This window comes from Tinamus guttatus, unplaced genomic scaffold (assembly GCF_059628265.1).
Source record: "Tinamus guttatus ecotype Peru unplaced genomic scaffold, ASM5962826v1 Tinamus_guttatus_pri_ptg000646l, whole genome shotgun sequence".
NCBI classification, from domain to species: domain Eukaryota; kingdom Metazoa; phylum Chordata; class Aves; order Tinamiformes; family Tinamidae; genus Tinamus; species Tinamus guttatus.
In genome coordinates, this window is record NW_028289180.1 from 340206 (window position 1) to 355054 (window position 14849).

General features: G+C 46.4%; 1 protein-coding gene across 2 annotated transcripts; it reads right to left on the reverse strand.

Annotated features, from left to right (window-relative positions):
• Nucleotides 1-1486: 1486 nt before the first annotated feature.
• POPDC2 (popeye domain cAMP effector 2) lies at nt 1487-13959 on the reverse strand. 2 transcript variants are annotated; one of them, XM_010211529.2, is made up of 4 exons: nt 13454-13944; nt 10520-10628; nt 6814-7195; nt 1487-1669 (listed from the first exon to the last, which is right to left on the reverse strand). In XM_010211529.2, the coding sequence occupies exons 1-4, from the start codon at nt 13942-13944 to the stop codon at nt 1584-1586; spliced, it is 1068 nt and encodes a 355-aa protein (XP_010209831.2). In that variant the 3' UTR covers nt 1487-1583. The 2 variants fall into 2 exon arrangements, with proteins under 2 accessions (XP_010209831.2, XP_010209830.2); XM_010211528.2 differs by lacking the exon at nt 1487-1669 and having other exon boundaries at nt 6494-7195; nt 13454-13959.
• Nucleotides 13960-14849: the final 890 nt, after the last annotated feature.

Sequence of the window (14849 nt, forward strand, 5' to 3'; positions counted from 1 at the left end):
TGTGATTTCTGTCTCACCGATTCCATTCCCAGCTCTGAAAGCAACTCTGGGCAAGTCATTTAATCTCAGTGTTTGTATAAGAAAGAAAAAATGGAGATAAATGTCACTCCTCATACACAGAGAGTGTTGAGATGATTCATTTGTGTTTTATTAAACGATCTTCCAATGATTAAAGGTGCAAGGTATTATTTTTGCTCAGCATGGGGGAACCATGGAGTTTAGTGAGCTTCTCCAATGCAGAACTCACTAGCCCCACCTGACAAGAGACTTTCAGAGTAAAACCCTTTGATTTCATGATAGTACTCTGGCCAAGGAATCAGAATAAATCCCTCTCCCACGCAGGACTGGAGCAGCTCTTCTGGCTGCAGTCTTGTTATTTTGAAACTCACGTTCAGTGAAACTGATGCCAGGAGCACAGTAACGTGCTTACATCCATCTCGCACTGCTTTGAACTGCCCAAAATAGAAGGTAATACGAGGGGAAAAGGGCATCCTTGCTGCAGGGCCATCAAACACAAACTAGTCCCATGAACGCATAGCCCTTCAGACCTCGAAGAGTCTGGAAAGAACTGGCCAGAAGACTACAATGTGAGGGATGCTCTGACATACACAGAGACAGCGCTCACTCATCCACCCATTTTCCATTCTCCATCCCCCCACCACCTAGAGGTATTTTCAAATCAAAGGAGACAATTCTCCCATTACTTTTGCCCACAAAACACATCTTCTCTAGACCACCTTCTCTGGATCCCTGGACTGGCTTCACTGGATGATCCAGAAGTGCACCAGGAACAGCATGGTCAGAAAAGAGGGGTATGCTAAAGGCATTTCTGCCTTGAGAAAGCCTTGAGTTCAGGCCCCTACCTGCCTAAACCTGCCCCCAACTTTTTATATCAGGAGAACACAGAAACATAGTCCTAGTTCTTCCCCTTTCTTATTCCAGATGAATTAACCGATCTGTCATCTGCTTCAGAAACTGTAACTTCATTACTAAGTGGTGTTTATCATGTACGAGAAGGGCAAGTCCATGGAAGTGGAATTTCAGGTCTGATTAGAGGAGATGCCCATTGAGATACATTCCACCAAATCTCTGCCTAAAGCTCTATCATCACACATCTGCTACCAAAGCCTTCAGCCATCCCACTGTCCATTGTCCTTCCCCATGCCTTGAGAACACCTCACATCTTTCAAACAGTACATCTCCTTCTCAAAACCCTTAAACACCAGCAATTTCATCTCTGTCTTTAATGGGAGCCATCAAACCAAAGGGAAAACAGATTCTGTGAGCAGGCTAATATTGTTTCTGGTGATACCAGTGCACCCATGTATCAGAGCACCTCACAAAGGCAGGCCTAGAAGACAAAACAGGGAAATGCAGCGAGGCAGGCAGCTCTGGTGAACAGACCGTGGAGTGGGAGGTGCTGGAGTGCCACACTGCAGTCTCACAAATGTGCTTTACATGCTCCTGAGTGTACTTGTTTGCAGGCAGACATTTCAGTGCATTCTAGAGTGTGTGTGGTCAGAAACACATGTGAGCGCACACAACCCCAGGGGGGCTTCAGGATCCACACAGCCTGTTGTTCCCTACAGTTCAGGGGTCTGGGTGGGAGCCAGAGGGGCTCGTCCTTTGAAGAGAGGATGAGGATAGCTCCCAAGAAGGTTTCCAGGGGCTGCAGAAGGAAAGTCGTGGAGGGGAAGGAAAAAGAGACAGAAAAAGAGAAAAAACACCATTATTATCATACCAATAATTCTTTCCTGCCTTCCAAACTTTTCCAGCATGCAAGCCTCACAGATCCCACAGTTACCTGTCCTTCTCTGCTACCAGGTAAAATTTTGTCATTCTCCCACACATTATAAATCAGAACTGGGGCCATAGACCCATTCTGAGACAACACAAGCAAATCTCTCACAAGCATCTCATGTCACACGAGCGACACCAAGGCCGCAGTTCCTTTGCTTTTATTCTCAGAGCAGTTCTTACTAGTTCAGATTCTAGGATACAGGCCACCAAGCACTGGTGGTTGATCCTTACATTGCACCCACCAAGTTGAAAGCCAACCCACAGATTTAACTGTACAGCAGTTCCACATCCAGCAAGCATCCTATAACAACAGAGTAGAGCAAATGCTATATGAAAGGGAGAATACCCTGGTGGCTTTTTTTTTTTTTTTTGAATATCTATTTAAAATAAAAAATCTAATTTGCTAGGGAGCATTAATTATATCACAGTACACTGCCAGAGTAAGTTTTGAACAAAATCTTAAACAGAGGGTCGGTAAGTTATTGAGACAACTCTCCTTAGAAAAAGAAGGTGCTCAGCAGTGGGATATCACAGTCCATCTTATTCTTCACCGGACAAGAAATTCTTTCAAGGAATTAGGTGATAAACACAGAAAGTCAATATATCAAGATCACATCTTGTTCTTCATGATCTGGACAGCACTGGACAGCAAGGTGGCTATTGCAGCAACAGATAATGAAAAAGCATGTGACAGGTTGAAACACTTCAGCAAGGGGAATTTGGAGAGGCAGAAATTACCTGGGTTAGAAGCTGCAGGGGAAGCAAATGTGAACACAGAACAGGGGAAAGCCCCAGAGGAGCTCTGACCTCTGGTACCACAGGTATGTCTCACTTCAAACAATGGGACTGAGGCGAGTATCTGCATTTACTATTCATGTTTTCACCACTCTCAAAAGAGAGGTTATAAAATTGCTCTCCCCAGGCCGCGGCCAGCCTGCTAAGATTGTCTGTTGAGCTGCGGTGAGTGCTTCCCCAGAACAGAGAAGTGAAGCTGCTCTTTGTCACTAATCTGTGTCAGTAGAAGCTCAGGTCATTACGAAATACTGTCCTAACATTGACTTGCTGTTGAAGGTAATTGCTGCTGTGAGGGAACATGCCTAGGAACACCCAAGGAGTGAGCAGAATAGCAAGGAAACTATGTTTTTGTTATGGCACCAAATGAAACAGTTTGCATTTCCTAAGAACCTTAGAAATGAAAATACCACACCAGGCTATTGTCTCAGTACTGATGGACAAGGAAGGTCACCTCCCTGTCGCCCAAGTGCCCATCTCTGAAACATTTGAATTTGCACTGCAGGTCTCCACTTCAAACATTTTAGCATACCTTGATACTGCTTCATTAACAAGGTCCCCTCGTTTTAAATTTCTTTTGAAATTGTGATTTTGTTGTGCTTGATCAACAAGGAGGCCCTGCTGATGACCTGAGAATGGATATCCTTCTGCTGAGAAGACAACATAAAAGCAAAATCCAGGCAAAGTGACTTTACTTCATTTACAATATTGATTGCATTTATTTTTGATTGCAGCTATTCCACATAAATGCATTACAATTAAGAGGATGTCTGTCTCATAAATGGTTCAGTATTCCTACCTCCCCAAGTAAGGACTGAAAAAAAGCTGCAAATCTGTATTTCTAAGTAGTATACCAGGAAAGCAGGGACTGGTTAAACTTGGCATTCCTAGGACTTCTATGCTAGGAAACAAAGAAAGAATAATCTTTTTATTCTTTCTCCTTTTCTGCCTTCTATTAAAAAAAGGGGGGGGAGGGGGAGACTGGGGGGAAAGGAAGAAAAAAGGCACCCTGGATTATTTTCTTTTTTTAATCCAATTCGGGGAAAAACAGATATATTTGTACTTTTGTAGTCAGTTCTTTAATATTCTAGATTTAAAGTCTGGAGGCATGGAAGCAGTACAGGAACAGGCGAATGACTCAAAGCACAATTGTACAAAACAGGAAGATCTCCTAGCTTGTTTTCAAAGTCTACGAACAATAACGGAGGAAACAGCCAACAAGGCCTCTCCCCTCATAGGCCTATTGCACATAGCAACTGCTATCAGATCCAAAGATCTTTTCCATTTAGACGCCCTGGAAGGGACAGTGCCCTTGCTGTAAAAGCAGTGGAGCTTGCACAGCCCTGCACAGCAGAGAAGGTTACTGCAGACTTGCCAGGGCTTATGCTAGGAGTCTGTGTGTCCTGTTTTGTGCTCCCCTCTGGTAAGGCCACAACCCAAGCAGTGGCAGCACCACCTCAGACCCTCTCTCCACTTCTTAAACCCAATCATTAGTAGCCCCAGCTGAGTGCAGGGCAGGTTACACTGCTGGAGTGCATGGTATGCCTCCCTGCTGAAAGACCAATCTCTCCAGCTATAACCCAGCACCACAACTTCTTCCCTGCCCTCTGGAACCAACTGTCATGCACACAGTGAAAGGGAGAAAATAGCGGGGCTCAGCTCTCCTGCGCAGGAACTGCCGGCTGATCAAGAAGCACTGGGAGCTTACAGAATGCAGGTGAGCCCAGAGACCCACCATCTGCCTCACTGTGGTGGTCAGTTTCCCAGACAGAAATCCTGGGCCCGAGCTCAGTGTCTGGCCACTGGATGCCAGAAAGCAGCTATCGGGGGGCGGTAACAGGAATGCATATTCAGGGACTACAGCTGGCAGGCAGCAGCTGGCTAAAAGTAGCTCAGTGCAGAATTTAACTCTTGGCCATTTGAATCTGGATTTCAAGCACAATCACCCTACCCTCTATTTCTGTTTGCCTGTGTTGATCCTCTGCCCCTACATTCACCAAGCCCAGGAATTTTTCCCTTACAGATAAAGATATTGGCATTTTACAATAGAACGCATTATTCCCACTCCCCAGAAGACAGGAAGAACATTCCTGCAGTTATTTTCCCCGTGGTCTTGCACAGGGGAGTTCGGGACATATTAAAACAACACTTGTCAGCCCAAGCACTGGACACACAAAGCAGATCTGACTGAGCCAAAGCTAAACAGATCAAGAAGGGCAGAGGAAGTGCTGTGGTCTGCCAGCATGGGCAGGGAGAGGAAGGACTCCTCACTCTTTGCGCTGCTCCGATTGCACACTTGCAAGAAGTGCAGCAGTGCCCACTGTAAATCCACCTTAAACTCAGAAGCTGTTTAAATCAACATCAACCTTACCTGTCTGCTGTATTGCCTACCACAGACTTCCTCAATATGGACATATCCCCAGGCACAATTCTACCTCACAGCAAGCCAGGCAAAACCTAGTGCTGTCTTTGCAGGCAGTCATATACCACTCAGCACTCTGGACACTCTTGTCATCCCTTTACATCCCCAGAGATGGAGAGAAGGCACGGTTGTCATGCTGTGCCACAACATGGGAATGGTTTCCTTTAGTCCAGTTACCCATGCTTCTTTCCTACCACCGTTTAATGCATGGAATTAAGTTTTTACCATGCTTTTCCTGAAGAAAAATCACACAGATCCAGCACATCTTCTGGGATTCATTGCAGAAGCAAACGAAAAATGCTGCAGCACAACAACTCTCATAGCAGTGGCACAGACTTTGCTAGCATAATTATGACCAAGTATGTACTTCTGGTAGTGATAAAGGCTGTTTTGATTGTGATTTCTTTCATGGCGATTTCCATGAAAGAAAAAAAGGAGAGAGAGAAAAAAAAAGGAACAGGGTTGATACCTAATTACAGATCCATTTATATATCTGTAGACAGAGACAGTGTTCTGTTCAAGTTAAACTACTCTATGCCAGTAAAATCCCAGGAGGGAACTGATAAGGCCTACAAGTCATCTTCTTTCAACCTCCTTCAGGGGCTGTTGGGTATCTCACTGTATGTACCTTAGCCCCTCAGGATCTGAAAGAAGTTGATGATACAAAACTGGGAGGAGTGACTGATACACTGAAGAGCCATGTGACATTCAGGGGGACCTGGACAGGCTGGAGAGATGGGTGGAGTTGCCTCATGCAGTTCAAGAAAGGCAAGGGCAGGGCCCTGCACCTGGGGAGGAATAACCCCAGGCACCAGTACAGATTAGGTCTTGACATGCTGGAAAGCAGCTCTGAGGAGAAGAACCTGGGTGTCCTAGTGGACACTGGTATCCTGGAGTACTTTAGGAAGAACATGGCCAGCAGGTCGAGGGGGGTCATCCTGCCCTTGGGATGACCCTGGGGGGTCATCCTGCCCAGGCAACATCTGGAGTACTGTGTACAGTGTTGGGCTCTGCAGTACATGAGGGACAAGGAACTTCTCAAGAGGGTCCAGCATAGAGCTACAAAGATGGCAAGCAGACTGGAACATCTCTCCTATGAGGGGAGGCTGAAAGAGCTGGGTCTGTTCAGCCTAGAGAAGGCTGAGAAGGGATATATCTGAGTATAAATACCTTAAGGGAGGGTGTCGAGGATGGGGCCAGACTCTTTTCAGTGGTAGCCAGTGACAGGACAAGAGGCAATGGCCACAGACTGAAACACAGGAAGTTCCTTCTGAATTTGAGAAAAAAGGCTTCTTGACTGTGAGGGTGACAGAGCCCTGGAACAGGCTGCCCAAATTGGTTGTGGAGTCTCCTTCTTGGGAGATATTCACAACCTGCCTGGATGCAACCCTGTGCTACATGCTTGTGGCTTGTGCAGGGAGGTTGGACTAGATAATCTCCAAAGGTCTCTTCCAACCTTAATCGTTCTGTGAAGCCACCAGAACTTCTATCACTTTCTCAGGTTTGCAAAGAATCAAACCTACAGCAAATCAGGCCAGAGACTGGGGTGTGTTAGGCCTCACCTCTTCCAGGCAGAGTTAGTGCTAAGCTTTACGCAGGCAATTGCATTGCGAAGGCCCAGGCAGACACAGAAGAACCTGCTTCTGCAAGCAAGTACTTACACGAGAATCCCACAAAGGGTGACACGTGCCTGTGCTAGGAGTGCCCTCACTTCATATACTCCCCTTCGCTCACATAGTCCATAAAAGACCCTGGCAACTCAGCAAAATCTTCCAAGACAAGACTGGTAGAGTCCTCACCCAGCAGGTCACTGTCAGGCCGGGAGGACCTGGGATGTGGAGCAGGTGGAGGCGGTGGTGGCTGTGGAGGAGGCTCTGAGGTGCTGGACTGCACGCAGTCAGGTGAAGGCTGAGGTGGCAGCTCCTCATGTTCCTCCAGCTCCCCCTCTGCCTCTGAGGAAGACGGTCCTAGGACGTGGTAGAGGCTCGGCAAGCGGATATCAAAGCGAAGGCCAAACTTGGCAAAGAGCTTCTCATTGAGGGAGTACAGCTTCTCTGAGATGTCATAGCCAAGATGCGATGAGAAGAGGCGGGCAATGTAGCGGTCTTTCCTCAAGAGAAGGTACAGCTTCTTCCTTGGCCAGGTAACATAACTGCAATCGGTTTCGGCTGTCAGTGTGACCTGCAGGACAGGGGGAAGAGTGGCACAAGTAAGGAACAGAGTATGCCTCATTGGTCTGGCAGGAATCATCCACCATGGGGATGTCTGGCTCCTCTCTCATGAAGACCTTACGTCCTTTGACATCTGCTTTCTTCAGGAATGGCAGAGGTGGACAGCCAGAGCATCAAATCTATATGATTAGATAGATCTTTACCCTCTTCTGCTTCTTTCCCTGCCAAAAAATGGATATCAGGTTTTCCTATGTTTTCACTTTCTCACTTTCAAAAGCACGATCATTCTTTATTCCCAAGTCAGGCAGCTGAAATGAATAGGGTAGCAGAGACAGCATGGAGGTCCTTATCTGTGTATTAAAAACAGAGGGGCAGTATCTGTGTATAAAAACAAGCAGGGGCAGATCACTAGCTGCCAGCACTCCTCCAAGCAGGGTCACACTGCCCCAAGTTTTGAGAAGGTCTGGGGCGTGAGAAGCACCACCTGGTAGGGTTACTTTTTCTTTCCCTGGAGGGACGCTCTTTCTCACCAGCCCTCACATGTGCTGTAGGGCAGAACAGCACAGCAGCACAAGGCAGTTTAGCAAGAGAGGAAGACTGTCATAAGCAGCTTTTAATCATGTTTGCATGTAGAGAGGGAATGGACAATGAGAGGATGTCAGACATAATAATCCAACATGGTCCATCTCAGGCTATTAAAGCCTGAGTTTACTAAAACTAAAGTTTCATTTGGTAGATTCTAAGTACATTCATTTTGATTTGGATTTTACCAACATTAAAGGCTATTTTCCCTACCCCTAAGATTAAGCTAAGGATAATAATTTTTAAAAAATCATATACAGTACATGTGTGTGGGCTGAAATATAAATATAATAATAAAAAACAAACCATAAGACAGGCATATGAAGAATCAGACTGCCTTGGGCCAGGGAAGAACATCCGAGTGTAATGGAGACACTGGAATGCGAACAAGTGATAGAGCCAAAATATCCCGGGGGCTCCCTTTCACTCTCTATCCAGGGGTCTCCTTGGTCAGCCACCATGGCAGAAGGCCACTCTGAAGCTAAACACGGCTTGGCTACAAGCGTGTGTCCTTGGGTTTGATATTTAATGCCACAACCATTGCAGGCAGCTGCCTTATGAAAGAAATATAGGAGTGAAAACCTCCCAGATCGAGGTGAGAGTAAGGATCATACAGAAATCTGAATGACCAGATTCTCATTTTCCAAACCAGTGCCTGGCAACTCTCTGCTTCTTACAAGAGATAAGTAAAGCAAAATGTAAAACCAAAACCTCTCCATTAACCAGGGCAGCAGGACAAAATTCACTTGTGAATCCCCCTGACACATGCTCCTGCCTTGCATCAGAGCTCATAATTCAATCTTCCGAGTGAAAGAGTGACAGTCATGAAACCCAACTCCTTCAGACACTGGGAAGCAGCAATTTTGTTGGAAGACGACACAGCTAAAGCAGAAAGCATAAGGAAATTGGATGGTCTTACGGAATTAGTTGGATTTTTAGCATTTTTTGCTAGGCCTAGAACTGAAGCTGCTCAACCTAGGCAGCCATATGGAGTACTTGGAGAAGAAAACTCTTCTCTGTCTTCCTACAACAAAGTCCTTGAATCAAACATGCTTTTTTACCCAAATGATTTTGGTGTTGGGATTGAGAAAAACAACAGGGTTTTGTTAACTACTCACATAAGAGGAACTGATGGGTTGAACAGCTGCCAAAAGCAGCACATCACCATAACTAAGCATGGTTGTCAAAAATAACGCCCTGCCAGGAACATGGACTTGTCACGTCTCGCTTAATGAATGCCAGTCTCACATAGCCCGCTCTTTGCTCATGCTCCTAAGTAAGCAGACCCGGGTCTGTGGCATTTCCAACATATTGCCAGTCTTCCCACCACCTAGGACCCTTTCCTCCTTTCCCAGTGCCACAACTGATCTCCCTGACCAGTTGCATCTCATTCAGCAGGACAGAGGCCAGGAATGGGATGATTTGAAGGACTGTGCTGTAGCCCCAGCACCAGATTGCTCTGGAACTGTCTCACACACCACACATAAAGACACTCCAAAGGTCTGGGAACATTCAATTCCACAGAAATTACAGTTGAAAACATTGGAGATGTCCTTGCAGGTTGCATGTTACCCATCCAGTCATCTCCTCCCTTAGGGAGAGTATTGTCCCCCAAGAAGCACTAGGCAGATATTACTTCTGCTTGGCTCTTGTGGAACCTGGGAGCTAGCAGCAATTTGCCCGTGCACTGCAGAGCTGTGCAAGGGGCACCACAACCACCACCATCACAGTTATACTGTTCCTACCCTCATCTGCCCTGTTATCTTGGCGTTACATCCCAGTTTCTGCTGCCTACCTCCTTGCATGTTGTAGCTCTGTGCCTCATTCACAAGGTCAGTCATTACCTGCAAAGATCTTCCTGCAAAACCATAATCATTGGTAGAACTCCCAGGAGTTACTGCTGTGAACCCTCTCATAGCACAAGGGAGAAATTAAGAGCTGAGCAATGCGTATTCTGAGAGCTGTCCTATTTTAACCAAGTCTGAACTTGGCTGCCCTCAAAAGAAAACACCATCATTCCCTCATGATTGTCCCATGCTCCCAAGGGATTAGCAAAATCCCTCCTTATATGCCCCAACTGGCACATTCTAGATTCATATCCTGATAGGGATCAGCCTGTCCTGGTTTATGAGTTAAAGGCAGAAAGATGTGGGCTCAAGTAATCTCTTCCAGCAGAAAAGTCAAACAAATACTTGGTGTTGACAACAAGGGCAAAATCCTATTTTTCAGTTGCTGCAAATAGGAATTAGTGTGACCTCTAGAGAAGGGATTCTTGCACTCAGAAAGAACCATATGCAGACATGAATCATCCATTCTACTTCTTCACCCCAAACACATCTTGGTTAGAAACTTTTGTGTGGAATGGGATATTTACGGATTTACATCACTGTCATGTTTTGCCAGAGCTGCCAGCCTGATCGTGAAATGATGCTTTCTCCTAGCAGCACGCAGGGCAAATACATCAATATAAGTATGAGAGCATGGTAATGGAAGTGAGTAGCAATCCAATGCTTTGTCTCCCTGCTAACCTGCAACTAGTACCCTGGTCCTTCCTACAGAGGAAGGTAGGAGCAGAACAACACAGCTGATCATGCCGTCCTGTGATGTCAGCCATGAGGAGGAATAAGAAATTATTCCTGATTATCTTTAAACAGCAGATATGAACCGACTCTATCCCTTTCCAAGGCACATAACTAAGTCGTAAGGAACAAGCCTAGGCTACTGCAGAGCCAAGGCAGTTGCACAGAGTTACCTGGAAAGTTCCTTCCTCAGAGGGTCGCAGTGATTCCCATTCTGGAGAGTCCAAGAACTGATATGGAAATATATAGTGCAGGAATTGTCCATCCTGGCTCACTCGGATCCTGCAGAGAAGACAGATGAGACACAGACTTAAGCCACAGAATAGATGTTGCATGAACCTGAATGGCTCACCAAATATGCAGGCAGCCTGTCCCTGGCAGGGAGGAAAGGCCTTCTCCCCACCTGGTACATGTCTTATACCCTCAAGGGTATTTGCAAATGCTTCAATCTATGCCGCTGTCCTTCCTTTCTCTGTGGGGAACCATCTTTATGGAGGTCACCAGCCTTCTCCCATATTCCATCTATATTTCTTACAAAAAAAAAAGTCCTCACAGGTGTAATGCTTGCTCAAGAATCAGAGCTTCTCATTGCTCTTTGTACTTACCTCTTCCTCCTCTCCTCCTATTTGGGGGAGGCGGTATAGAAATACACTGCCTTAGTGCTGGGAAGCCTCTACACCCAGAATGCCCAAAATGACACTGACCAGTCTTCCTGGCACATCTTGATGCAAGGTCATGGTTTGCTGGCATTTACCATTCAATCTCTTTAGGCCTATTTGCCTTCCATGTATCCCTTTCTCCTTTTTTTGCTGCAATTGCCTGGCAATGTCAAGGTCAAACTTGCACCCAGGTCTGCTGTGGAGCAGAAAGGAAGAGCTGAGACTGTGGCAGGAAATGTTGCACTCTGGGGAATGTGAGATCCATTTCTGACTCTGCACCATCACAACGCTGTGTGATCTGGGGCCCCTTGCTCCCCTGTGCCTGTGTTTCCCAGCTGCATGATGCACAAAGGCAGTTTTAGCCTTCAGAAATCCTAAGGCTCCATTCACTGTTGGTAAGTCATAGGGTTGCAAGGTAGGCTTTCTGATCCAGGCCTTGATACTTTTCAGCTTAAAAGGAGAGCACTTTATTAAGCGAAGCAATGGTCTGCTGAGTCTGCAAGGACCTCACAAGCTCATTGCAAGGCAGTAGATGGGGTACCAGGAAATGCAAATCCAAACCCATCCCTACAGAGCATACTTTCCATAACAAAAGCGAACAGAACTGCCTCTCCAGCACTGGCTGGCTGCTACAGCACTTCCATGTCCCCAGAGAAACATCAGAGCATCCAGGCTGAGGTAAGACAGCACAAACTTTCCCGCTAGCAGTATTTGCAGATAAGGTACACAACAGAGGAAGTTGCTCAGCACAGCTGCTTGGTGAAGACACCTAATGGAAAGACATGTACCCAACTTCCTTCTCCAGCAGTTTCTTAGGGGATTAGCTCTTGTTCAGATAGTGTAAACAAGGAGGCTGGCAAGTGCTCAGATCTGCTTTACTCAGATAGCGACTCCTTTTTACACAGGCCCCTAGTCCCAGCACAGCCTTAAGCCAAAGATGCAAGGCAAGAACAAGATGTGAACAGAACAGAGACCTGATGTTCAAGCTGTGACTTCTCACTCTTTTCCTGCAATGAACTTTACATTTCTCCTCTTTAGGCTTCAGTTTTTTGCTTTCTAAATAAATTAAGAAAAACAAAACTCAAAGGAGAGAAGATTTGAATTCTTATACCAGGAGAGCTGTACAAGCACTTTGAACCATCAGTTTTGAATGAACCAGCATTTTCTGCGTGCTCATTCATTGGGCTAGATATGTTCAGGTAGTCATCTGCAGAAGGAGTCTTTTAAAGGTGTTATTTATGAAGTACTTTGAGATCACCAGAGACGGGTTGTTAGCAAAGGGTTTGCTGCTGCCTTTTGCCATTTGGCATTGGACAGTGGTCCCAGGATGCTTTTAACAAATCTTAGATAAGGTAGTAAAGGAGTAAACACCAAGAAAAGGCAAGATAACCTTTCTTCTTTACACACCCCTACTCCTGCCAGGCAGGATGGACCACAGCAGTAAAAGACATGAGATCCAGGTAACACTGAGTTTGTCTTCCAAAAGAAGAATCCTTGTGAGCTCCTTAGGCAGCTCACAACCCAGCTCCTTAGGTTTAACGTCATTCTCATTCACTGGTCTCTTTCCTTTCCCACTCCCAATTGATGTCAATGACAAGTCTCTGGCAACAGGTGGAAAGCAAGCATCAGTACTACCTTTCTGTACTTTGATGTTGTAAACTGCAAAAGAGATAAGCTCATAGAAGAATGGATCTCTGCCAGCCACTGGAGCTCAAATGCACAAAAGTGTGTACTTCATTAACACAGTTCACTCAGTCATCAACCCCCCACTAAATCAACAGCAACTGAACATTACTTGCAGTGCTGCGACCATGTACAGGTCTATGGGGGTCCTCCTTGGTAATGCAGAGGAAGCAACAACGTGAGTGGATGAGGGCACAGAGAAAGAGGAGGCCCAGTTAGGTAAGATCCATCATAGGAGAGTTCTTGTTAATGAAATGACTGTCAAAGTCAAAAGTTTCCAAGCCCTGGGAACAGAGGGTTCATTGCCCTCAACATTGCTGGCCAGGGAGAACATGTGAATCAAAGACTACTACTCATCATACTTAGTGCGTGGCCATTCATATCACAGAGATGTGTACAGTACCCACAGAGACCACAGGTTGAGGCACATCTTCCTGCCTTGAAAAACAAATTCTCCAGGTCCTCTTCTGTCAGAAATAACATCACTTTAAAATGACAGAAAAAGAGTTAAGAATTCCCCAACAGTATCACAAGCAAGGCTTGAGCTGTCAGCTTCACTGTATAAAATTTGATTAACCCTGAAATATTCAAACTTTAAAAGACTACCCCTAGATAACAAAACAAAACTCATCCCCATCTCAAAGCCTTTTTAGAGGGAGGAAATCATCACCACCCACCTACAGAGAGGGACAAAGACTAATGCACAGAAGAACAAGCCACACTGCTTTGCCATCAAACTCTGTCCAGAAGCAGGGAGGCCTTTACCTGCCAGACAGTAGCAGCGAGAGGCGGTCGATCGGCGTCTTGCCCTCCACTGCGTAATTCTGGTCTCTAACTAATGACTCGACTTGTTCTTCGCAGCACTTCACAACTTCTTTGTAGACTTCCAGGGGCACCTGCAAGGGCAGGTACATGGTCTTGTAGAGAAGGTCAAACTCTTCTGGGATGATGTCTTTGCGGAGCCGGTAAGTCAGGTGAGCCAGCTGAAGCAAGCAGACTAGGACAAGCAGCATATTCCAGATGAAGATGTCCAGCCCACAGGCACTCAACCAGCCCCACAGAGCGTAGCAGAAGTAGCCTGGGGCCAGCAGGCCAAAGATATAGAAGGAGCCAAAGATGCCACTTCCCCCCATGTACCCCAAGAGCACAATGCAGCTGGCCAGGTGGTAGGCTGCTCCCTCCGTGTGCTCCTTCCAGGCATTGCACGTAGGGGGCTGGAGAACGGCCTGGTCCCAGGAGAGGCTGCTTCCACTCATCCTGCCCCACACCCCACCCTCCCTGTCCGTCCTGCTTTAAATATGGATTGTCATACAAAAAGCTTATGGATATCGGAAAGCAGAGCCTCCAGGTAGCTCTTCCTCCTCCTTCTCTCGAGTGCCAGCCAGACGCTCCCACAGCAGCAGTGAAGTGCCTCCGGAACAATCCAAAAGATTTGCTTTTCCTCTTTACGGATCAAAAATTGGTGGCTGGCCCCCACATTAGCCCTGGCAGTACTAAGCAAAGCTGGCAAAAACAAGCCCAAGAAGCTTATTTAGAGCAAGCGCAGAGGCCATTAGCTAGAAAACTCAAAGAGGAGAGGACTGGGTAGAGATCTTGTTGCACTGTCTCTCTCGCCAGCCCTCTGGCAGTGAAAATAGAGCCTGTGAGAGCCAGCAGGGCGGGGAGGGGAGCAGAGCAGAGGGAGGTTGTGTTGAATTTGGAATGTATATCACTTGGCAACGGAAAGTGGAGAGACCCTAACTGGATAACCATGTTTGGAATTGAAATCCAAGGAGCAAAAGCAGTGAGGAGAATAGAGAACAGGCACGCACCCGCTACTTAACATAACTCAGACACCCAGATAAGCTCAGCACAGCGCAAAGAGAAGAAAGGGAAAAACGGCGAGTCTATCGCTGGGGACTTCAATCACGTGCAGGGTTGCACCATGCTTTTTGCTCTTGCAGAAGGGTGCCTTTCATCCAGCACAAAAAAGGAAAGAGGTCATCTCCCTCTTAGTAGGGTTGGCAGAACTTAGCAAAAAAAAAACAGAGAGTGGTTCTTGGGGAAATATTTTCCCAGTGATAGTCTGTATAGCACAGCCCCCCTGCAGAGAAAGTGGCAGCTCCATTTTGTGGACCAAAGGAGGCAAGGTAGAATTCAGCATGGGATCACACTTCTGAGT

Bases quoted from the DNA above. Each gene is read 5' to 3' on its own strand.
- POPDC2 (XM_010211528.2), bottom strand. From the start codon at position 13,944: ATGAGTGGAAGCAGCCTCTCCTGGGACCAGGCCGTTCTCCAGCCCCCT. The intron at 10,629-13,453 runs GTAAAGGCCTCC...TCTTCTCTGCAG, and splicing joins TCGCTGCTACTGTCTGGCAG to GATCCGAGTGAGCCAGGATG. The intron at 7,196-10,519 runs GTAACTCTGTGC...CCTGTCCTGCAG, and splicing joins CTGAGGAAGGAACTTTCCAG to GTCACACTGACAGCCGAAAC.